This window comes from Ammospiza caudacuta, chromosome 4, assembly GCF_027887145.1.
Source record: "Ammospiza caudacuta isolate bAmmCau1 chromosome 4, bAmmCau1.pri, whole genome shotgun sequence".
NCBI lineage: Eukaryota > Metazoa > Chordata > Aves > Passeriformes > Passerellidae > Ammospiza > Ammospiza caudacuta.
Window position 1 is genome coordinate 65327131 of NC_080596.1, and position 25520 is coordinate 65352650.

The following is a 25520-nucleotide window of genomic DNA, read 5'->3' on the forward strand; positions in this document are numbered from 1 at the left end:
GGGATGCATGGTAAGTCAGTAAAATGTCACTCAGTGCCTTCCTGCAGCTTGGCCAATTTGAGACTGTGTGGAGGATAAAGATTTGTCAGCTTTTTTCTTTACGAGGTGAGGACTTCTTAAGAGCTTCAAGGATTTTTTTTATGAAAAGGATTATGCCAAAGTCAAATTTGAAGTAGTATTGCAATTCTCTCTGAAACTGTGGGTGGTCCTTTCCTCTTTAGGAGCTACAACATGTAGTTTCTTTCCTGTTTTGTTTTGGGGATTTTGTAGTCTAAACAAAAGATAATTATGTATTAATTTAGTGGAACAGGCTATTAAAGAATGCTTTCCTTTTCAAAAATAATTTCTAAGGCTCCAATAAAATTCATGTGTGGTCCTAATACTCCTATTTTATTGCACAATTAGCATTTTCCCTGCTAGACCACTCTAGCAAAATAAAGAATAAATGGTGAATCTCCTTAAGCAATTATTTTCAGTAGTATCAAAGCATACAAATTGATTTAAGTACACTTTTGGACACATTGTAGAGTGGAATTGATTTTGCAGCCCATGGGTTAACTTTTCTGCCAAGACAGAGATTGGACGTTTTGGCTTGGTCCAAACCCAAAAGGTATTCCTATTAAAAGGTAAACGGTCTAGTACTTGTACTCTGTGCTATTTAGATTTAGAAATCATTGATTACTAATACCAAAAATTATAAATATGTTATGCATTATATTGCATAGCTGTAAAGAGTCAGGCTGTTTCTCAAACAAAAGAAAGAAGATTATCACTAAGTATCGGAATTCAAATTTTGGATGACTTAAACTAAATGTTAAGGTTGAAGGTACTGATAAACTCTGGAGGCTACCAGTCCTACTATTGTGTAGTGTGTTACTTTTTCTATTTTGCTGTCTATGTTCTGTAATACATAAATGATCTCTCTTCTTAAATAAATAAATAGATAAAGTGGATTAAAAGATATACTGCTGAAATAATGCAGATAATAGTATGCCAAAAGCTATAATAAGAAGTACATTTTGATTCCCTAACAGATTTATAAATGGATGACATTTAAAAAACCTCAAGCATTAAGAATGAAAGAAGCATGAATGATATAATCAAAAGTGCTATCATTAAAAAATGAGACATGAAAGTGGGCAGGAAAATTCAGTCTGAATATTCTTAGGGAAAAAGAAAGAATTCCTTACCATGGGAATTGCAGTGACTCTAACCATTCAGTCCGTGTTGCAGTGAAGATTGCCCTGTGTTGTGAAATGTGAAATATTCACTTGGGCAATGTAGCACACCATGGCCCAGGGAGTGATCCTGCTTTAGCGTGAGAATAGGTTCTGTGCCTACTGTGTGCAGCATCTAAATCTCTAGGGAGTCAGCAGAGCAAATGGAAATTAGTGATGCAGAGAGAACCTGAAATTCTGTCGTCTAAATCTTTCTCATCAGTTTTGTGCTCCTCAGCATGGTACTGATCCATGCTGCTGCTGCTATGTACTGCCTTGGTTTCCCCATCTGTTAAAGGAGGTTTATAGTAGCTTTCTAATACATGAAATTTTAATCCTCCTATGGGAAGCAGCAGCAATAATGATTTACAGAACTAATGTTTGAAATTATAATTTATAGGTTTTATCTTCATGAGGGGATATATATGTGCTGTAGAGACCTATTAGCTACTGCTGGTATTATTGGACACCTTTTGTGTCTTCAATATGAAGAGAAATCGCTGCAAAGATTGTTTTACTAAAGAACAGAATAATAAAACCATTGAAATTAATAGGAAGCTAACTAATTTATTTCACAGTCAAAGAATAATGGTACAGCAGTTTTTGATTGTTTGATTTTGTTTCTTTGTTTGTTTTGCTTTCTCAGAACAAGAGTTTAGACTGAATTTTTAATTATATATTTTTAAACGTTTTCTTGTTCCATCTTAATTGATCTGTAGATCTGCCAGAAAGCTATGCCTACTAAAAGGACATGACAAGCCATTTGGGTATAAGATTATCTTCATGAATAAGTGATGCCATACAGTAGTAACTGTATAAAGTTAAAGCCAAGCATATGTCAGTATTCCAACAATTAACTGGCTAAGCCTCACTTGACTGATGGGAAGGGTATTTAGTTGTCTGCATATATTAATGTATTTGCTGAACATGGGATAAAAAAAAATGTTCTGTTATAATTAATCATTTGTGTTTGTTTAGTAAGCTCGTGTTACAATATGATATATTGCTGCCATGATGGAATTCCTGATAGGCTTCAGTAGCTCCAGTTCACCTGAGCTACTGATTTAAAGGAGCTGTCTCTCCAGGATGCTGCCCCTGCATTAACACCACAATGTTCAGTGGCATCTGTATTCTTGATGACTTTGTACTTTGCTTTGATTTTTTGATTACGTAGTTTTGAAAATAATTTTCACACTTATGTGCTTTATCCTGATACAATAAAACTTGTGGTTGTCAAAGCATGCCTCTGTAGCATTCAGAAAAGGTCTTAGATTAAATTCCTAGGCATGCTGGAACTTTGCAGTTTGGTTGTATAGTGATAAATGGAGTTTCATCAGCAGGAAAAAACCCATCTGATCAGAACTTTTCCATGTTAAAACAAGACACCTAATACAGAGTAGAAAAATGTATTTATTCAAATTTTGAAAGTAGAAAACTGTCATTTTAGAAATGAAATCCAAGTCAGAGATCCAGTGAAACATAAAAAATCTGCTTTGGCATTTCATTCTCTGCTCTTTGCATTGGAAAGCCCATGGCTATGGCAGCTTTGCAAACAGAGGCAGCTGCCAGTGTTCATGATAACGTGAAGTAACCTTTTGCCATACTTCTCTGGAAACATTTCACTTGAAACACTTGAAACTTGGGGCTGTGGCTCCCTTGTCTTATGCTGTCATGTTGCAGCATGTTCGCACCTTCCATATCTCAGATTTTGCTGCTGGTGTTTTCAGCGCCTCCCAGTGAGGCAGAGCTCTTTGTTTTCCCTAAGATCAAAGCCAGGGGAGTAAATAATAACTCATGGTTCTTGATCTGGAATAGCTTTGAGGTTTTAGATAGCCTGCCTCATTAATGTGATTGTGGCTGAAGAAGTATCTCAGACCATGCAAGACCTCACAGATATCTTCACGAAGTCCAGGATCCAGCGAGCAGCCTGTGCCAGAGCATGTTTCACAGGCTCTTTCTGCAAGGAGCTTCCCAGTGAATAGGTAGGGGGTGTCTTCTCCCTGCCACCTGTATTTTTTAAGGGGTGCTCAAATACAGAAATACTGCAGGAACACTGAACAGTACTGAAGAAAAAGCCAATGATAACAAAAACAGCTGAAATGGACAGGACCAGTTGATATTCATAAATTAACTGTTGGTTAGTTTTACTGTTTTAGGATAAATGTCTAATTGATACTTAATGTATCAATGTATACTAATGTTCCTAAAAAGAAGTTGTTACTTGTTCCATCAAAATAATCTGATTGACCAAGGTAATGATTGTCCCTTTCAACTGAACTATCCTATTAAAAAATATGTTGTTTGTTTTTTTCACCATCATTGTATTACAAATGAAATCCCGTGTCCAAATTCATATATTTGGTTTTCAGTCCAATAATTTAAATAATTCTCATTCTTTTTATTTCTTTGAAGGCCTGGTAGTCTCATTTTCTATGAGTCTTTGCCACTTTATACAGGCATGGAGGATTTACTGCAAAGTATAGTTACCTAATGTTAAAAGTGTTGTAAGGGAGAAGTACTTAGCAAGGCTTACTTCATTCATGTCACGAATACATAAAGAATTATCAGGATGCCAGTCATGAAATAGCCACTTTCTGAGATGTTTTTATAAACTGGCATAAATAAACTGGTAAGAATTCAGTACTTAGTTAGGCTGAATATTTCTGCCTTTTCCTTTAAAAATCAGTACACATTAGTCATTCCCAGTACTCAGTACTTTGCAAAGTACAGAATGGCAGTATAGATTTATGATATCTGTGGTCAGACACAGAGGGAGGTTAAACCATTGAGGAAAATAAAATTACAAGTAATTAAATTTACAAGCAGGTTTGCCATCTTCAAAAGATTTAGTGTTTCAGAACGAACAATGATTTAGCCACGCAACAAAACTGTGATAGAGCCTTAACAGTTTATGATATAGATATTTTCTGTGATGTTTCAATTTATATAATTAAAAATTGAGCACTCCTTTTAAGGGTATATAGGATTTTCAGATGAGAGCCATACATGGTGAGTAATAAAATAACTGCAATGCAGTACTTTGCATTTTTTAAGAGCTGAAACATTCCATCAGGATCATTAATTTAGGGTTATCTCAGGGCTTTATCTTCAGATAAGAAAGCAATACTGTATATAAGTCAAGGTTTTTTTCTGAGAACAGGTTAGTATCTTCTATTGGTATGAATTTCAAATGTTCACAGGACTCCAAGCTTTGAGGTTTTTTCCCTGATACACCTCTATCTCCTAACCAGTAAATATGATAAATATAACTGTACCATTTCCACCCGTTCTTAGGAAGGATTCAGTAGTAACAAGGTTTTTGGCAAGGTCTTCCTGCTATTTCCACAAGCTAAATACATTCTCATTACCAATGTATTCTTGGAGAAATAAAGTCTGCATGCACAAAATGAAGCTGTTAGGGGAGGAAGGGTGGGGCAGAGGTGTTTGGGCTTTTTTTGATGGAGTTGTTTTTATTATTGATTTTTTTTCTTAGTTCATTGGTTTGTGAAATGCAGAAATCTACATTCTTTTAGCCATAATTTCAAATTAGACAGGTTAAGTTGCTTTGTCAGAATATCCAAATTAAATTTTTAATCTTTGGAAATTGGTTTAAAAGCTGAGGTATATGTGCTTATCAGAATCCATTGCATGTAAATTGCCATTATCCAGTTTGTTTAAAAATAAATTATATTTTACATAAGCATGGTAATTGCAGAATTTACTTCATCACAAATCTTAGAGAATCTCTAGTTGTTCTGTTTTTATTGATGAGTTTGAATGCTTGTATAGACTATATTAATTATAAAAAGTAATTATTTAGATGCAGCATATTTAGTCTTTGATTTAAAAACATGCTCCTGACCTTCAAAGAGAGAAAAAATAGTATGCAAGTTTTTCAAAACAGTGCTGCAGTTGGGCAAAAATTAAGAAATCTTTGTGCATTCTTCACTGTGTATCTTCACTTACAGTGGGATTCAGCTTTGTTTGCTTTATGGATTTGGTTTTCTGTTTTTGCATTTGGGAGAATGGGGCTGCAGCCAGAATATTACAACTCAGAAGAATGCTTGACATATTTACATCTTAAACTTATCTGAAAGAATCCACTGTGCCCAGGCTGGTTTGTGCATCTAGAGCAGCAGCAACGCTCATTTGTGCCTCCTCAAAAAGTCTCTGTCAGCTGCTGCCACTCTGCCTCACCCAGGAGGCTTTTGGGGCCCATCTGCTATTTAACCCCTGTACTACCTTCTAACCTGAGGGAACAAATCTGAGAGTTGTCCTTGAGAACACCTCACATTCAGAGAGACTGAAGTTACCCCTGGCCCTGGGCACAGGTTTGGGGATCTGGAGCAAGGGGGAGCAATAGAGGACAAGGAACAAAGGTGCTCTGCCCACCCCTGAATGACACCAATGAAGGCAACAAATTTGCACTAAGGAATTTTCTTGAAAGGTCAATGTCTAAGGTACTCCCCTTCAGACTTCATAATTTGGTGTATATCCCTCTAGGAATTATACAATAGAGTCAAGAACAATTTAGTTGAAAGAGGCCTCTATGACAGCCAGAATCTGCATAAAGATGAATTTGTCAAAATATCTCACTAAATCATTGTGCTCTATTAAAGAAAAAAATTCTCACATAGCCTTGGCTTTTTCACTCTAGCTGTATTTTTTATTCAATTGTGCTGTTCCAAAGGTATTCTGGATTTTAATGTAAGGTCTTGGGCTGTAATATTAATGGAGAATAATTTGTTCCAGTGAAAATATCTTGGTCACTTTGTAATGTGAATCAGGTTAATGCCTTTTTTAAAAAAAAATACAGATCTAGTCTTATAAAAGTAGTATGTTTTGTTGGATCTTGGCTTAAATATTCTTAGATATTCTTAGATATTCTTTCATTTTAAGGGGATCAATTGCCATCATAGAGCCTCTATTCAAAGGCTGCCTATTTTTGAAATGGAAGATGATGCCTGCATAGTTATAAGTGCAGCAATACAATGACCATCAGGCTGAAAAGGAGTTTTGCACCTTTCTTCACTACAGAATATAAGTTGCAAAGTCAATTCAATGTAATCTAATGGCATACAAAATTGGCTGGTTTTATCTACAAAATAGATTTTTGCCCCATTTCCTATGAAAGTCACAATACGCCTTGTGCTGCTTGTCGCCTTTATTTTTGAGCAGTCTAAGAATTGCGGTGGAATGAGTTCAAAGATCAATAAAAAAGACCACATGCAGCTTCTGAGTTGTGAAATGTAGGTGTAATTTATGCAAGAAGAAAAAATTGAATGTTTGTTTAAGCCCCTCAAGGTTTTTATAAGGAAGTTTTTTACACTGAGTAGATAAGAACTTGAAGCAATCAATAAATAATTACTAAAATTTTTCCTGCTATAAGGAAAATAGTATTCTTTATGAGAAGTAGAATTTAGCAGTGTGGAAATGAACTTACACTTTTGTTACAGAAACAGTTCCAAGTTTCCCAAACCAGCTGATGCATTGCAAAAAAATTACTTTTGGGAAACAACATTTGCCAACCTTACTTAGCTCTCCAGATTTAAATGTATGCTTTAAACAATGCCTTGTTCAGCAAGGCTGGGAACCTTTGCAGTCAAGTAGTTTACACTTGAAATTAGCTAAAATTACCAGGGAACACTATACTTCAGTCTGCTTGAGCTTGTGCTGCAGGGAATTGGTGTTGACTCTGCCGACCCAGCAGTAAATCTGGCCTGCAATTAGTTTGTCTGTGTCCTTTGCATTTGCATACACACAGACATACCTGTGCACAATGGCTCTGTGTATTGGCTGTTGAGGGACCTGGCACAGTAGCTGTCACTTGTAGGTCCTTGCGTTTGTGCCAAAATTTCCCATGGAAACAAAGATTTTGACCACTAACATTCTCTATTAGATTTTTTAAAATAATTTACAGTTGGCCTCAATATTGTTCATCTTTCACTTTTTTTAATTATATAAAATGGTGAGTGATGATACGCTATCAAATGCCATGAAAAGCTTAATGCACCATTGCCCATTGTCTCCTGCAGTAAATATTTACAAGTACAGCAGTGGCTCATGTAGATATATACATATATCTGTGTTATAAACTAATCATTGGTCATGATACAAATCACTACTGCTAGCTTAGCCACTTCACACACAATTTTTATACAGGTAAAATGTATTAGTCAATTAGACAGAAATGTAAATATAGATATTTGTGTTTTATGCTTATAAGGGAATTTTTCTCCAAGGAAGTAGGCTGTTAAATCATGTTACCGTAACAAATGCTGAAGGCTGCTTTTTCATTCATTGCCACTGAATTTATTGTCAGAGCAGTACAGTCATATCCCATTTCAAGATTACTTAGGTGGCTTGAAAATTAAATCACAGCTCACAAATTCTCTTTTTTCACACACGATTAATAATACTAAAATTGGGTCTAGATTTAAGTATACTTTGCAAGATATTGCAGTGCAATTAGGTGCATGAACTATGAAAGATTTAGTAAATATAAAGTGATTTTCCATAAATTAACAATGAATTGGATTATACAAAATTGCTGCACTGTATGTGGAATTATATTCAAAATAATTACATTTATATAAATTTTGTTAAAGTTGGGCAAAATGGGGTTTTATAGAGTCCTCAAATTGTGTTTTGCAAGTTCATAAATCTGAAATGGATCTTCAGGAGTGATTGCTCAGAACTGGAAATATGAGCTCAGGCTAGATTACATTTTAGAGAAAGAATATATCAAAAGCATGACTTCTTATATCTAATGATTCTTGCTTGTTCACTTAATCTGAGCTACATCTCTTAATTCTGTGCAAAGTTTTGCACTGTTTCTCTAAAAATTCTTTCTGAAAAACATCCTCTAAAGATGTCTCCAAATCTCAAGGTAAAGAAACTTTACTTCTGCTAGGATCTGGATTGCATTTGGTGTGCTTTTAGAGTAAAGATCCTGGGTTGGTTTTAGCAAAATGAAATCTAGTTAACTACAAGAGAACCGCTGTGCAAATGGACTTAAAATCCCTGTGTAGAGACGCCTGTACACACCTGATTTGTTTGTACATTTTTATTCAGATGTTTAAGAAAGCTTCTTCATATAATTGTGTTCCTCATATTGTGTATAGATAGTTGCATCTTGGAAGGTTTCCAAAAGAAGGTCTGATTTCATAATTTTAATACAGCAAGGTAGATAGGTCCCCTTGCAAAACTTCAAACATTCATGTACCATGTGTGATAGGTGTGTTTGGTCCAGGGAAGCAAACTATTCTCTGAGGTAAAACCTCCAAACTGCATGTGGTATAGATACAGCAATAAAGACTTTCATGTACTGGTCTTCTTCTATTGCACTGCATCACTGTTAATAGTGCACAGCATAAATGAAAAGTTCTGCATCCTTTTGGTTTTTTTCATTTTCTCTGTCTCCTCTGCTACTGTCTTCAGTTCTCTATATTTTATTTTCAATATTGACCAGTGAAGGACAAAAATGTGTCTGTATTTCAGAAAAAATAAAGGGCTGTTTATTCATACTTACAGCAAAAAAACACTACTGAACAATAATTTTATAAGCATTTTAATAATGTTTTTCTTTTGTAAAAGATAATAATTCCAGATGACATGATACAGCTGATTGTACAGGGATTTTGGGGAGGAATATTAGATGTCTGCTGCAGAATGTATTTTACTTCCTTCTTTTAAAATATATGATGCTTGACACTGAAACAAAAGTCAGAAACATATTGATCTCAGATACTACACAGCTGCATTGTTGTTTCTCAATAGCTCACTATTTGTTCTATTTGCTGGATTTCTGTCTTCCTTACATAAAGCTGAATATACCATCAAACATGGACTTGGAATGGTTGAAAAGTGAAAACACTTCTACCAGATTTTTTTTTTTATGTTTTGGCATATATGTTGTTATTTTCTAAAGGAACTGCCTAGTGTGACAGAGATGAACAATTTTGACTGTTATTGCTACTTCTTTTCTTCAGTTACAAATCAGTTAATGTAATAAAATAAGCTTCATTGAAAATATTGACTGAACCATAATGGCTGAATTTTTTTTTTTTGTTATACATGAAACTAAATATATATAGCACTTTTACATTTATATTTTTCTTCTTAGTGATCTTAGTGAAAATCAGATTCAAGCCATACCAAGGAAGGCATTCCGAGGAGCAGTAGACATAAAAAATCTGTAAGTATTTTCTTCCTTCCATATATTCTGGTGATAATGCTTTGTAGATACAGTGCTCTTTTTTTTTTTTTTTTATCAGATATCTTTTTTCTAAAAACTGTTACAGCTGCTTAAGGAATATATGCATCATACTGATGTCATTTGTTTGTGCAAAATACTTTAACGGATCTTAAACATCCTCAAATTGCCTTATGGAAATGTAAAAAATTGAAGTAAGTTGAAGACAACATGGCATTGTAACTATTAGTCTATGAAACTGTGTTAAATATTTGAATGTCAGGCAATTTGAAATATTTTATGGTTTCGTGTGGAAAAAATCATTTTGCCTTGGCTTTAAAAGTTTGTCTTTTGTTTGCTTGCATAAAGAAAGAAAAGTCATGCTATATTACCTAGTTTTGCTAGCATATGTTTTTATACTTGTGTGACTGTTTTACTTGCTCAATTTTCTTCTATTGTCTTTTCTGAAAGAAAGATACTTTCCTGGAGATAGTGACTTTGAAGTTCATGGACAGGTTTTAAATTCTTATGGTTTCTAAATGTGGAAATATGTGAGTTTCAAGTCAAAGCAAAGCAGTAACTTTTCTACTTTCTGTTGAGAGTGGTGAGGCAGTTTAGTGGGTTGAACAAGCCAAACAACCTGAAGACTGTGATGAACCTCTGTAGTAGGAAACAATAGTTATTCACTCAAAAGCTTCAACACCTGCTGTAAGCCAAGGACTCATCACTTACAAATAGCCAGCAAAGACAGAGGACATGCAATAATAGGTTTCAGAAAGACTATGGAGCTTCCAGAGGGATGCAGCTGTGAAAAAATATGATTGCTATATAATGCAGTATCAATAAATATAGGGAAATATTAGGTTATAGGAGGCTTTCATGTTATTCCTGCTGAAAAAAAAAATATTAATTAAAGTTGCCAGTGCTAAAGTAGAAAGACAAACATTCTAGTTGTATTGCTTTGAAAACAGCAATTGATGTATCCTCAGTAGGAGAGGATGGGCTAAGAAGCCCTTCACTTTTCTGTCTGCCTGTGATGGATTCCACTTTATTCTGCTGCCTGCAGCACTGCACACAAATTGGTGAGGAAAATGTCTTTTTGAAGATTTATCAGAACGCCCAAGAATTTGGCCTACTACAGTTCTTCCCTGCAATGAAATTCTGTCATACCTTAGTGGAAAACATCATTATGTTCAGCTTTGTTGTGTTCAAAAACATGCAAGCGCTTGTGATTCTCAAAGTAGCTTTTTTACTCTATTTAATTGACAGTTTGAGTTTTTATTCAGACCTATTCCCACCACTATGCATGGTCAAAAAGAGGTCTGGCTACAAGAAGCCTGCATTTTTTTGCATGATCTTTCGTATGTGAAAATTTATATAGTCATAGAAAGGAACTTATATTGTAGAATTAGCAGCATTATTGAAAATATTTTAGTGGCAAAGTAGTAGTTTATAATATAGGTGTACTTACATATTGTAAGAAAATTCCAGTTAAAAGCTGCATTAGGATGCTAATCTTTATCTGAGATACAATTTTTATCTTAGTGTGAATTTTTAAGCTAAGGATCCTGAATTATGTCTGAAACTTGCATAAAATAATAACTGTGTCCTTTAAAGTGCTTCTCTTTTTAGGAGATAATCTTAAAAAGATAAAATCATAAACACCATAGCATTGCCACAAATTTCAAACCATATCTGTGGCCTTTTTTTTTTATTCTGATAGGATAAATACTACAGATATCTCCTCATTAATTGTCCCAGGGGAAAAAAAAAAAATCAAACCCTTAATCTGAAAATTTCATGATCCCTCTAAAATTGCTCTGCAGAATGACCAATTAATTAATGGGGTGAGTTGGGTAGATTCTACTACAGCATTTATATAACTAGATCAGGCTATTTTGCCTTTCCTAGAATCTTTGGTGAGGAGAGACAAACCCCAGCTTTCCATCTAGCCTTGGTCATTACTTAGAGAAGACAGATAGACAGAAGTTGTATTTAATTGTTGAAGAAGATTAAGGAGACACTTGATAGGTGACGGGTATAGCAGGTGTCACGATTCAAAGAGGAACTGAACTATCTGTCAGGAGGTTGTAGCCAGTTGTTTGTCAGTCTCTTTCCCAAGTAACAAGTAAGAGGATAAGAATAGATATGAGGAAAAATATCTTCACCAAAAATTTTTTTAAGGTTTGTAATGGGTGACTGGGGGAAGAGATTTTGTCACCATAAGCTGGCGGTGTTCAGAAATGTGTAGGTATGGCACTAAGAGACAGGATTGAGCAGTGAACTTGGCAGTGTCAGGGTCAAAATTTAACTCCATGATCTTAGAGATCTTTTCCAACCTAAATGATTCTATGAGTCCATGAAGGTGATTAACCTAAGGTCCAGGAACCAAATATTTGTGTATCCTTACTAAGAATTGTCATAAGCCGAATTCCATATTTGTTCTAGTTTTCTATTTGTACTAGAAATAATCTAGTAGCTGAGACTTAATGTTAAAGATGTAACTCTTCCAAACTCATCTATGAGATAGATAAAGGTGCAAAGAGAAAAGAAACCTGTATTAGAGCATATTGTATTTTATATATATATATAAATTTGTAGCAACAGTAATTACATCAGTTTCAGTTGAAATTACTAAGCCTTTTCTTTAAGCATGAAATGATTGATAACCATCCAGAACAGTAGCTCAGTTAAGCTGTTTTAAAAGTGGTTAACCAATTTCACACAATTTGACCTGATAAAGTATTTTATGTTCCTGAATAGAGACTTACCATTCTCTCAATTCCACCAAATACCTTCCTTCTGAATCAGGAATTGGAGTATTTTGGAAAGCATCTTATTGTATACTTCTCAGTGTTTGCAGAGCAAAGAGAATGAGGTGTTTACTCAGATAATCTGAAGGAAACTGCTTCCTATAAGTTTGATAATGCCACTATAACCTCCTGCAGCATGTTAGCTCTAGAGTCCTCTTGATGTTTCTCAGAAGAAGCTGTCTAGTTTCCATAAAATGCATCCATGGTGCTTTCTTTCTGGACATCTTAATGCTCATCTTAATATAGATTCTGTAGAAGATAAAAAGCAAAATGGGCAAGTCATGATGAGAATCGACAACATGGGCAACCTGCCACACCCTTGTAGTAAAAAGAATAACAAACCCTGAGAAACATTCAGGCTTCAGAAATGTAATTTACATCTAATTGGAATTACCCAGTTTCCAATTTGTTATGCCTTTCGTCTTAGAAGTGAGAAGAGTTTGGCTCTGTCTGTACTCTCACTGGAGGCAACTGTAGGCAGCAATAAGATCCTCCCTTTCCCCTCTCTCTAACAGCCAAACAAATGCATTTCTTGCTGACCATCCCCAAATGTTACCTGCTTCAGTTCTTGTGGCCCTGTTTGACTCTGTCTTCTACTGGAGAGACCAAAACCAGGTGCCATCTCACAAACTCAGAAGTCATCTCAAAAATGCCAGAGTGTCCTCTCACCAATGCAGCCCAGTTGTTTGTAAAGTATTAAGCTTTTAAGTAAAAGTGACAAAAACTGGGGGAAGCTTATGTTGTAGTATCTCTCCAGACTAGAAATCCAGTATCCATTATTTTGGCAGTTCAAATTAAAAAAACATCTACAGTGTGTCAAAGTTTCAATTTTTCTATTTAAGGAAGTATTCTTGAATGACCTAAAGAGCAATACACTCCATACACTATAGCTATTGATCTGAGATTGAGAGAAATTAGTGTGAAATTCTGAAAATATAATTCCTAAAGTTACCCCTAACTTGCAAATTTTTCAGGGAGAAGAGTATTCACCAAGACATTAGGTTCTTCAGAGTGGCATCCATTCTGTTTATTTTTAAAAAAATAAAGAGAAGTTATCATATAAATGGGAAACTAAACACAGATTTTTTTAATAGACATGTTAATGAATGTTTTGCAGCCCTCACTGGTGATATAGTACTCAAACTGGATGAGAAAGATTCTTTAAATTTTCCCAACCTCAGGAATTTTGTTTGTATTTAAGATGGTAAGAAAATGCTTTAGGTGCCCAGATTGCAAGCTTAAATGGGGTTGTTTCTGAAGCTGGTTGAATTAGGAAGAAAAATAACTGAGTTATTTACAAATTTAAGGCACCACTGAAAGAATAATAGTGCTATGCTCTCCTTTTGAGTTGATTTTTGACTATGATTTTTCCATTTCAAGTGTGTAAAATTTCATAAGATTCCAGTTTTCTCTTTCTCTGTGTAATTGATGCTTGGCAGAGGATGGAAAGAAATACACTGATATAATGGTGGAATTGTGATGCTAAACATGTGCAATCTCAAGTGTCACCAAAAATAGTAGGGCACATCTTCATCATATCTCACGCAAGGATCTTGTGCCCTGGTTTTCTTGTCATGCTCTTGGCCTTTGTTTCCACCACTCTCTTCTTTGTGTTCATTTCTTTCCAGCAAGTGGAGGAGACTGTAGCTGTCATGCCAGGGACAAAGGCTGCAGGGCAATGTAGTGCCTTCACACATTAAATTGCCTGGGGAAATGAAGAATCAGTGAAGAGGGAGGCAATCACCAGCATCCAATCTAAGTCCTTCCCATCATACTAAGCTTTGTCCAAAACTTTGATTGATAATACTTGTTGTTGCCCTTATGCCTCTTTTATGCTGATTGTGAAACATTTAAAGCTGCCACTAGAGACATAAATAAATTTTGCATTAATTATTTTTGGGAATGATTGGACTTTTAAATTTCAGTTATTAGTAGTTGAAAAAGAGATTCCTGCTGATGTTCTCATTACTTATTTCTTCTCAGATCTTGCATAAAATTCCACTGCAACTGGAAGTATAGTTGTCTATTCATCTGTACAAATGCTGTTCTAAATGCATTGCTTGTCTAAGATATACTTAGATAATCTAGAATTCAATATTTCTCATGCCTGCTCTTACAGGAAATCTCAATTGGACTGCTAGTCTATTCAGCCACCTGCATTTCAAGTTTACATAAAGAAGGATTTTCACAGGGTGTAGTCAGCTATATTCTGTGTATGCTTAAGATTTTTATTACAATAAAAAATCACTCTGAAGCCATGAAGGAAAGAATAGATATACTTTTCTAGTGACTCCTGAACCTCTTGTTGCCAAGCAGGTTGGTGACCCTGTGGCCTTTGGGAAAAAAAAAACCAACTTGTTCTTACTGATAGTTAAAATAAATAGCATTTTAGTACTATTTTTAAAGTTTTGTTTTCTTTTAAAAAGTTATTTCTTATTAATCTGATAATATATTTAATACATAACATATAGATTTTTAATTTTGTATTCATTCTCCTTTTGATGACATTCTTTTGTTTAATTTTTACTTTTTTTTTGGTATAATTTTCCTCCCATAAGATAATTCTAAGATTAACCAAGTAGAATGCTAGACAATTTTCAGAGGACTGAGAAATTGAACTATAAATCTTTTTGTTTCTAAAACTTCGAGTTTGTTCAGCAAGTATGCATTACTTGGATATAAATATTAACAGTCGTGGGAAACAAGCAGTTCTTGAAGTTTGATAAAAATAAATTCTGGCATGATTTTTTTACATAATTTTTAACTTAATTCCTCTGAAATTACTGATTTGTCACGACATTGAGATTGAGAAATAAGAAATAGGAATCATAACTCAGTTCTGTTGAAAAAAGTAGCTCTTGCAAAGGACCATAAAGTGTCTTCAAACTGTGAAGAACAGGAGAGTAAAGCAGACAATCGTTTGAATTTTCCAGATTTCAACTTTCTAGGAATGAGTAAAGGATGTTTTCTCTGTCAAGAGTCAGATGACAGATTTTTCCTGTATGAGGATAGTAGTTTTTAAATGTATGCAGCATCTTCTGTTAGTCATTAAATGTTCTTCTTGTGGGATAACAGAGTTTATTTTAAGATATTTATTTATCATTATCTGGTAGACAACATGTACCAGAAGGGAAGAAAATATAAGTTAGCAACATGTTTCTACAGCATTAGAGCAATAAACATAAAACATTATAAAGTAAACGTATTACTAGTTGAATGCTTATTATTCTTACTATTCTTAATTACTAAACTCATATAAACATTGTCATTTTAAGCAGCAGTAGGTTAATTCAGTTAGAATATTTCATATAGAACATACCCAGGTAATGCTGCAGACACATGTGTAAAATCCAGTTAATTCTCTGGGATGGTGGAAGGATTTGGAATGTGACAGCTGTTGTTTGGTATCTTATGAGATTCACAGGAATGAAGCTTTGTGAGTGTTGGAGGCAGAAAGGAACAGCAACTTTACAAAAGCATGGAGAGATCCCCCATAGAATAGACCCAAAATGGAGATGGAGCAGGCAGAGAGATCATAAACTGGGGAGAGGGGAAGGATGAGAATGGGCCAGAGCTGCTGGTCCATGTCTGGTCATCTTTGGTTCTCAGAGTGTTCTAATAATTTTAAAAGAAGAACAGCTCACGGGGAAAAAAAAACTTTCTAAGATGGAATTAGGGTTATTGGTATACTCAATAGCTTAGTGGTGAGAAAGGTTTCATTATGGTATTGGAGATGTTTATGTGTGGTTTTGAAGTCATACTAAAAATAAACAATAGAATGTAACTTAAAATTAGATGAAAATATAATTTTTAATCTCTAGTATTCTTGCTTGCACCTTAAGAGATAGCTTAATATGTACTTGTTGCTGAGAACCAATTTTATCAAAAAACACAATTACATTGCTTCAGTCTATCTATTAGAAGGACATCATAAGTTAATGTTACACTGGTTATGAAATATTGTCTAACTTTCCGTTTGGGTCATATATGTAGGGTGGGTACTCTTACCCTTAACCTTTACTTTTACCATAAATTGCTATTAAAGCCAGTCACACAGTCTTCAAAGTCATGTCCCTTTAACAGCTTAAAAAAAAAATATATATACATATATATAAAACACCAATTGTTCTTCATGGTGTGTGTCTAATCATTTTTATATCGTGGTTGTAACTGATGGAAGATAATCTAAAGCATAAAGATTGTAGCATCTTTCAAAGATAGTAATTTTTAAAACTAGGGAATATTTTTCCTCTCCCATCTGCAAACTTCCCTTCCTCATGCTGAAACCAATTCATTAGCTCAGTGCAAATGGAGCAATATTTCTGGTAAGAAGATTTAAATGGAAACAACTCACCCTTCACTAAGGTAGTGATCATGGTGACTCATGAAAGGAAGAAGTCCAAAAGTTTTCGGGATCACCACAACTGCTACCAGTCTGGTGGAAGAAATCTGCCTTTCAGCTTGTGTAGGACAAGATTTGCTCAAGTGCTTTCTCGGCTTTAAAAGATTTTCCTTTGTGTGTAATGTGGATGATTTAGAAGAAGCTGTGTCAGCACTGATTTATACATTGACAGCTAAGGATAATAAGATATGGGCAAACATACAGCTCACCCTTTTAAAGATTAACCTGCAGACTGCATTAGGCAAATTTGATGGCATTAAAAGATTTTTCCAATTTGTCTGGAAACAATTTCTCTTTTGTATTGTGTCAAGGGTAACATTTCATGCCATTGGAGTAATTTAAATAGCTTTGATAAATTGTTTGAGAGGTTATACTGTGTATATATTTTACCATTTTAAAATAAAAAGGCTATTAGCTTAATTGTTAAATGAAATTCATTACTAAAAATTGAAGAAGCCTTAGAAAGTAGACCTAAATATTCCAATACTGCAGCACTGGTGTTGTAACATTGCACCAAAATTATTAAAGATCATATTCAGCAACTGATAGTTTGCATTTAGCTTTCAGTACACAGAAACACAGGCACTGTTACAATTATGACAATATTTTATTCCCTTGTAGTAGTAATTCAGATGAAACTAGAAGAACTTTATGGAAGTTGGTACATTACATTCAGCAGTGGGTCTGATGTTTTATTAATAAAGTAAAATATTATCATAGATTCAGAAAAATCACAAAAACTGCTTTAGTAGAAGTGTCATTAGCCCTGCTAGCTAATATATAATTGAAGACAGAAGGGCAGAGTTTATTTGTATTTTGTTCATTTTCTTGCTATTGTTCACACACATTTACTCATATATATTGTTTGACACTGACAAGTTACCAGCTTGGAGAAGTTTTTAAAGTGAGGTTTTTTATCATCTTTGCTTTGCAAGTCATGCCCTGAAATACATAAGACAGTATTTATAGGGAAAGCTTTTATCAGCAGAGAAAGATTTTTTATCTGCATGGTTGTTAATTTAAGAAGACATTTTTAATTGGGCTATATGTGCTGTATCAATGTTTTGAATTGAAAAGGTAATAATCATCTTCAGAGAAACGGATCTAAATTTTTCATAACTTCATACTTAAGGATTAATAATGTATGGGATGGATTGCTGAGTTTTGTGTCTAGAATTCGAGTGCTCCATTACAACATGCTATCTGCATATAATTGCAGACAGCACACGAAGTCTGTAGAAAGCCAGATACTGAAGGTTACAGCAGAAACACTACTTTCATTTGAAGCAGAACTACAGGAGATAAGTAAGCAGGTCTGTAAATGCCTCGGACACTGTTATTTCCACACGTAGACGTATTCCAGGAGGTAATTGCTGTAAATCCCCTGCAAACCCGGGGGTAACACCTCCCACCTGCTCCAGGCATGCACACACGCAGGGAGACCCCTGAAACTGGTGTCTGTCCCCGGTCCCTGCTGCGGCGCCTGGAATTAACATGCAGCTGGGCTGCTCTGATAAATGGATTCTGTTAGGTCACCGAGGGGATGCGTGTGACATTAAGTGATTTACCGTCCTTTACCTTAATGAAATTGTTTCAGCGAGATGACGCTGAGAGCTTTTAATGGATAGCTTTTCTTGATGTAATGAAATTGCATTCCTTTGGCATTTAATATAAGGTGCAGTTATTATTTACTGGAGCTTTCCCAGCGCCGCTGCTGTGCGCAGGCAGTTGCGAACAAAAAGGGATTTCGGTGGCAGGGTGCAGGCCAGCGCCGGGCGTGCGGCTGCCCGAGCGGGGGCAGCGATGGCCAGAGCCTTTCCGCTCGCCTGTTCGGCCTCTGCCACCCCTCCGGGAGCCTTCCCTTCCACCTCGCCTTGCCAGCACGCCTCTCCCTTACAAATGCCTCCCTAATCTGTTTAACAGGCAACTGGATTACAACCAGATCAGCTGCATTGAAGACGGGGCGTTCAGGGCTCTGCGTGACCTGGAAGTGCTGTGAGTATTCCTCGTATCTCTTGCTTGCGGTGAGAGCTCAGCATCTGGGGAGTGCTAATGTAGCAGCTTATCTGCAAGCTGCAGCCTGGTGTCAGGATGCTCTCGTGAAAAGATGTCTTAAAATAATCCACTGTCATGTGCTATAAAATGGTAAGAAGATATGGAGAGGCATGGATACTCCTTTACTCTCCAAGACAGCCATTAAACGTAATAATAATAAAAAAGCCATTGACAGAAACTGTAAGAAAAGAATATATTTCATTTTAAAAAGGGGGAGGGTAGCAGTATTAATGAACCCAATTAATTTTGTACATTATCCATTACTGTTGATGTACTGAACATTTCAGAATTGCTTTTGTTGTATACTCATCATCAGTTTGATCTTTTGATCACTGAGACTCAGTGTAAGGAACAATATGCTATATCTCTTTGACAATCTGGATGTTTTCAAAGAGGCACTTTGTAGCAAATATTACTGCTATATGTTAAGGTGTTTAGCATGTCTATGTCAATAGCTTCTTTTTAAAACATTTTATGTGCATAAATACATTTGTATGTGAAGGAAAATATCTCTTTTTGTGTCACAGATTATTTTTGCAACACTTCTTTGTATACTTTTTTTTTCACTTTCTTCAAGTAGCTATCAGGGAGGTTAAAGGTAACAAAATTATCATCTGAGAATAGTTACTGTAATGAGCAAAGTGCCTTAGTTCTCAAAGAATCTGAGGCCGGACACATTCCTGAAATATTTGCTCTGTCAGTCAAAATGACACATTTTATTTGGATTTTCTTCATTAAGAAAAATGAAAGAATTTGTGTATCAGTGAGTTACTTTATGTTAATTTGAATCACACCTGATATATCACAACTTGAGGGTGGTGAGGAAATGGGTTTTGTTGTGTTTGGGTTATTTGGGTTTTTTTTAAATATTCTGAAGAACAGAAGTTTCTCTGGCAATAGTGTCTGCATGTCTAAGAAAACAAAGAGTATGTGAGTAGCTGGTGATAAAAGTTTTTTATTATTAAACACTAGTTGGTTTTACTTATGGGTGAATGAAACTGACAGCCAAATTTGATTTTTTTTTTTTTTTTTTTGCAGTCATAGAATAACAAGCCTGTTGTTAACTCTGGTACAAAGCCATGTAAAATATACTGTAGGTTCAGTACCACATCTAATTGTTAAGTTGATGATTAGTTGTCTGTCAGTAAATGTGATTGATGTTCTCTGATATTTTTATGTTTGGAACTCTTATATGTGGCAGGATATCTTTTCCAATGATGGCTCAATCTGCTTTCTATGGTTTGGTTTGGTTGTTTTGTGGTGGTTTTTTTTTGTTGTTGTTAATATCAGCCTTTCTTTACAAGTGCAAGGGTTAAATGTTTATTAAAAAATAAATAAATACAATGTTTTGTGCATTTTTTAATGCTTGCAATTTTAGTGTTCTTGAAAGACCATTCTTGCAGTTGAGGTCAGGGGTGCAATTTTTACACTGATTTCAATGATTGGGAAAAGAGGAAAGAAACTTCTAAAATAACAGTCTGCTGAAAAGTAGGTAGTTGGAATTTTTGTGAATGAATATGCATAATCTATTGGCATTGTTCAAATACATGACTGAGTGTTTGCTGTCTTGAATTATGTTATGTGATAAAAATTTTGTGAAGATTTATGGCATTTTAAGAAATTGAGATAGATACTTCAAACACTACTGAAGGTTTTGTGTTTAATTAAGCTTCCTTTACAATATGGCTTAAAGAATGAAAGCTGTGTAGCAGACCATACTGTATATGCACTGAGTAGCAAATAAGACTATTCATATTGTTTTCATTTGGAGTCAATTGTTTTAACTGAGCAGAGAAAGTGGATATTACTTCAAACTTGAAGTTTGAGGTAAAGCTTTTAAATAGATTGCAATCCAGTTTAGTAACAGTTTGAAATGCTTACCAAAGTAATAAAACTTATAATTTGGTTAAATAATAGTATAATTTTAGAGTCTATTAGTGTTAAAGATACAAAATAGCCTGAATATTCCTCCCCATGAATTTCTGTGTTAGTTTTCCTTTGTCTTTTTTTTTTTAAGGAAAATCTGCTGTATTTGGAAAACAGACTATGGGGAAAATATAACACTGACATATCTACGAAATGGAAACAAGTCAATCACAGTCTTTGCTATAGTATATAACATTTAGGTAAAAGTATTGAACCAACTTTTTTTAAGTACATCTCTGTAATGAAATTAAGCATTTTTATCATTACAGAGGAATAGTTATAACAATAATTTAATTCCATATATATCCCTTACATCTATTCCTATATTTAGTTTTCTTTACCCTGAAAAAATCAATAGCTTCTATATATACAAAATAGCTAGGCAAACATCAAACAACCAAAATTTGAAATCAAAACATTTGTAGATTTGCCTTCTCTTAACAGCTATGGAAATACTGGCTGATTTCCCTTCATTGAAAATATATTATTTTAAAATCTTGTAAGAAGTTATGCAGGAAGAACTGTGGGAGCCATCATTTACCATGTGGACATTGTAAGAAAACTGCCACAATTTACTGACTTTTATTCATTAAGACAACTTTTATGGATGTACCCAGTACATTGACCATTTTTTCCTTGGCTTTTTTTTTTGTTATGTTTTGCAAAGGGGCACAGTTCCTCTATTTACTTGTTTGGGTTATTTTTGTTTTCTATTATTCTTCTTTATGTATCCTTAAGAACACACAGGGGAGATCCCTTACGCACAGCAAAAGAAAGATTTAGTACATGGAATGAGTAAGCACACAAAGGTAAAAGGCTGCACATTGCACCGGTAATTAATTGCTTGGTTAATGTGGAGATATATAGCCTGATCCTGGTCAGGGTGCTGTGATTTTATCTTTCTGTGTTTCAAGATCAGACAGTACAAACAATTTGTTCAAAATAGGAACAAATTACAGTTTTTGGATAAAAAAAAAAAGGAAAAGGGAAAATAACTTTCTTTTTCAAAAGGGAGAAAAGCTTTTTTTCAATGGGAGTTATTATTTATTACTGTTCTAGTTACATAAAGCTCATTATCCATTCTGCTCAGATGAGTAATCTCTAAGTCAAATCTTTAAATTCTATTGTTTGCTTCCTTTTTTTGGAGTAAAGCTTGTTTGCATTTTATTTACAGCCTAAAGACAATATTTAACTGTAAGTTAATTCATAAATTTTGAATCATTAAAAACTATGTGTAATGAGTATAACGGCCTCTGTAGCCAAGAATTGGCTTAGATTTTTTCCTGGTTGATATCTCAATTTCCCAACACTTTGTCTAAAATATAAATTGCTAGTTTGCTGAAGTGTTACATTTCCTGACACCTATCATATTGGAAACTCCCCTATTGTTCATGCAGCTCTGGATCATCTATAGTTACTCATTCCCTATAAAAGCCAAGCACAGCCCAAAGTTAATATTTTCTAAAATTCTTGGGAGAAACCATTCAGGTCTTGTATCATCCATCAAAATTCAGACTCTCAGAAGCTAGAAAGAGAAATCAGTATCCTAGAACCAAGACATTTTCTCCAAGGACTCTCTTTTTTACCTCACAATGTCAAGTTTGGCTTGAATGCCAGAGATATTATCAATATTGGTTGAAGTTCCTTTTGAGTGAATTCTAGGCTACTGTGACCTCTTACTTAGGATTGATAATGGTAAAACCATGGTATTTTGTTGAGGATTCAACAGAGAGGAAAAATATAACTAAAAGCAAGGAGTTTTTTCCTGATATACATCCCTAAAAACAGTACACCATGACTTTCATTATGTGTGCCTTTTTTAAAATGGGACAAAACTCTTAAGATGTTAATATGCTTCTTCTTGGCTTTGCAGCACTCTCAACAATAACAACATCACTCGACTGTCCGTGGCAAGTTTCAACCATATGCCCAAACTCAGAACATTGTGAGTAGTCCCACTGAAACTGGATGCCATTTTTATCATTTTTGTTTTTACTCCTATTAAGTTTTGTCAGGGATCTATCAATACACATAGAGGCAAAGCAAGCATAAGCTCAAATAAAAAATATTGGTGTTTCATGAGATTGTCGAGTGTAAATTCTGTGTGTGTGTGTCTGAGGAAGCTCATTCTGAAAGGTAAACCTAACAAGTGACCCCAAAGCTGCACGTGGGGCTCAGAAGATAAAGAAGTTGTATCCTTTTAAATCAGCTTTTTTAGGATATGAAATGAATAAGTATTTCAATCCGTTTCATGGTCTCTTCCCAAATGGGATTTCCATGGTGCTGTATGCAGTGACAGAAAAGCTTCACCTTCTCACCAAAAATAGATGAGGGCAGGGGGAATTCTTACATGTTACAGCTATATAAAGAAGTAAATTGATGTTTTTTGAAAGTCAAAGATTTGTTTTACTTTGAGCTTTTGAATGGGTCACATTTCATTTTGGAGCATTGGAGATTCTTTGATTGACTGTCAGATGTGATAAATGGGAAATCTTTATGCTTTTATTACTGTACTGCTAGCAGACCTAATTAAACTAAACTGGCTTGCCAACATTCTTTGTAACATAAAATTATAGCATCATCCGGTAGTGCTATTATAATTAAAGTTGTGTCAGCATTTACAATAAGGTCCCCATTTTTAGAGGTTATGACTTTGTCAGAGGAGCACCTCAGGCTTCTAAAACAAAGCACAGTGAAAAGATTGTCTGTGTATGCAAGTCATATGGGCTGGAATTATGTTTTGGTATTTTTATACTGACTACAAATCTAGATTGTGTTGACTGGCAAAACCAGATTTGGTCCAGAGACTCACTTTTAAACAGATTTTCCAGTGAAGTGGGAATTAAGAATGAATGGGACGTTTCTATCAGAGCTCAAAATTAGCTGTTACTGTTAAAGAATTACTTTTACAAAAAAACCAGTCTAGTTTCTTTTACCCGTGTTGAGTTGCACAACTGATCTGAAATCAGTAGGACTATTCACCCAGGTTAACGTGTGGCTTGTAACTGAAGAACTTCACACAGGTGAGTGGTTCTGTTGCTTTCATAACAGAATTGCAACTACTCTTGCTTGGACAAATACAAGAGTACTTAAATAGTGCTGACCATGGGCTTTTGGTGACCTCAGGAAGAGTTTGATAATAGAATTTCATTCTGTTCTTTCATGCCCAAGTCTTGAAAATGTGTAATCTGTACTTTTTTTGAACTTTCAAATATGGTTTCTGTTTTGAACCATAAAATAGAATTAATAAAATTAGTAATATTTACATTTTCTTTGGAAAGGATATTTCATTTTCTGAAAATATATTTTAGAAACAAAATAAAATGGACACACAGAATCCTGGATTATAGCTGTGACATCCCATTTGCAGTCAGAATATGCTTGTATAACTATACTGATTTCAGTGGCATTACTTCTGATTTGGTATGGTCTACATGCCTACAGCTAGGCACAGATTGTGGTGAATGAGTGTACTGTATTGTGAACTGTATTTGCCAAGTACCCACCCAAGAATTAGTACAGGAAAATAATTGCCTTTAATTTCTAGTCATTTATGGGGCAAAAAGGTGTTGGTTAATATTTTAGTTTATGTTGGTTACACATTTCATGTTGCTTTGCAGATTTATTTTCTAATGGATTAGTTAGACTCTTTGTCTGCATTCTGAATTTCCTGCACTTCCTTTCCAGTTATTTAGTTAGGATTGAGCACCTCAGCTAAAAAGGACCAAAATGGCATGTCCCTGTTGTGGATGATTCTGAGTAACGATTTGATTTATAGCTGTGGACATCCTTTGCGGTAGTTTACGAAAATGTAAGAGCCAGAGAAGAGTAATTTAGCTAATTTAGTTAATACATTTGTCTGATATTTTATCAATGGCAAAGTGCTTTTTGCCACTTGGCAAGGAGCCATGGTCTTGTGTCAGACCACACCAGCAAAGAGACAACTTTCTTAATTCCATCACTTGCTTCCATTTGGTCTTTTAATTAATTTCAAGGATTGCTTAAAGTGCAGATCCCTAGCAGCCAAAAGCAGCTAATCCCATTTTCTGCTATTAAACAACTAGAGAGGAAATCAGAAAAGAAATGTGGAAGAAGGTGCTTTATATTGAGTTATTACTCTATCTTGTTCAGCAGAAAATGAGTATGACCTCCTAAAGGGATCTTTCAGGCTGTTTCTATAGAGACTAATAATGGCCAGACTTACAGATACATCTAATTGGAAACAAAATCTTTTATTAACCCTTTTTTTCTGACATTATAGTATTACCACTCTAGGGCAATGTTCTTGAGATTTTTTTGCCTTACTCCCTATTTATGGAGATCTGGACTAAAAAGTCCTATGTCACCTTTCAAGCTTTTCTATATTTACTTCTTTCTTTTAGACAAGGAAGAGGAAACTACAGAAAAGTTAAATTGTTAGGAAGCCTTCTTTTTTCTTCCAGTTAATTAGACCGCAAATAAAAAAGTAATTTTGCTGCTTGTGTAGTTTTATTTTATAACTTGTAACTCCCAGACTTTCAATGAAATATGCAAAAAGTTAATTAATAAAAATTAATGAACGGGCACAGTAGCTTGCTGAAGGGAGGGCTGGGCAAGCTGGCGGCTTTCCTGCGTGTCCTTGCTAACGGGAGGGTGTTGCCGTGTCTGGTTCCGTGCAGCCGCCTCCACTCCAACAACCTGTTCTGCGACTGCCACCTGGCCTGGCTGTCGGACTGGCTGCGGCAGCGGCCGCGCGTGGGGCTCTACACGCAGTGCATGGGCCCGTCCCACCTCCGCGGGCACAACGTGGCCGAGGTCCAGAAGCGCGAGTTTGTCTGCAGCGGTAAGAGAAACGGGCTGGACCGGCCGGCCCTGCCTTCAGCCACACCTGCTCACACGCACCCCAGGGCTGCATGCTGCCTTCTGCATAATCC

The 25520-nt window shown here is 35.2% G+C and overlaps 1 protein-coding gene across 4 annotated transcripts in view; it reads left to right on the forward strand.

Moving 5' to 3' along the window:
- Positions 1 to 25520, forward strand: part of SLIT2 (slit guidance ligand 2) — a 257759-nt gene that overhangs the window by 141059 nt on the left and 91180 nt on the right. For all 4 annotated transcript variants that reach the window (XM_058804303.1, XM_058804305.1, XM_058804304.1 and 1 more), the window contains exons 5-8: positions 9343 to 9414; positions 18550 to 18621; positions 22481 to 22552; positions 25266 to 25429. In XM_058804303.1, coding sequence (XP_058660286.1) covers positions 9343 to 9414; positions 18550 to 18621; positions 22481 to 22552; positions 25266 to 25429 — 380 coding nt within the window. The remainder of the gene's footprint in view (positions 1 to 9342; positions 9415 to 18549; positions 18622 to 22480; positions 22553 to 25265; positions 25430 to 25520) is intronic.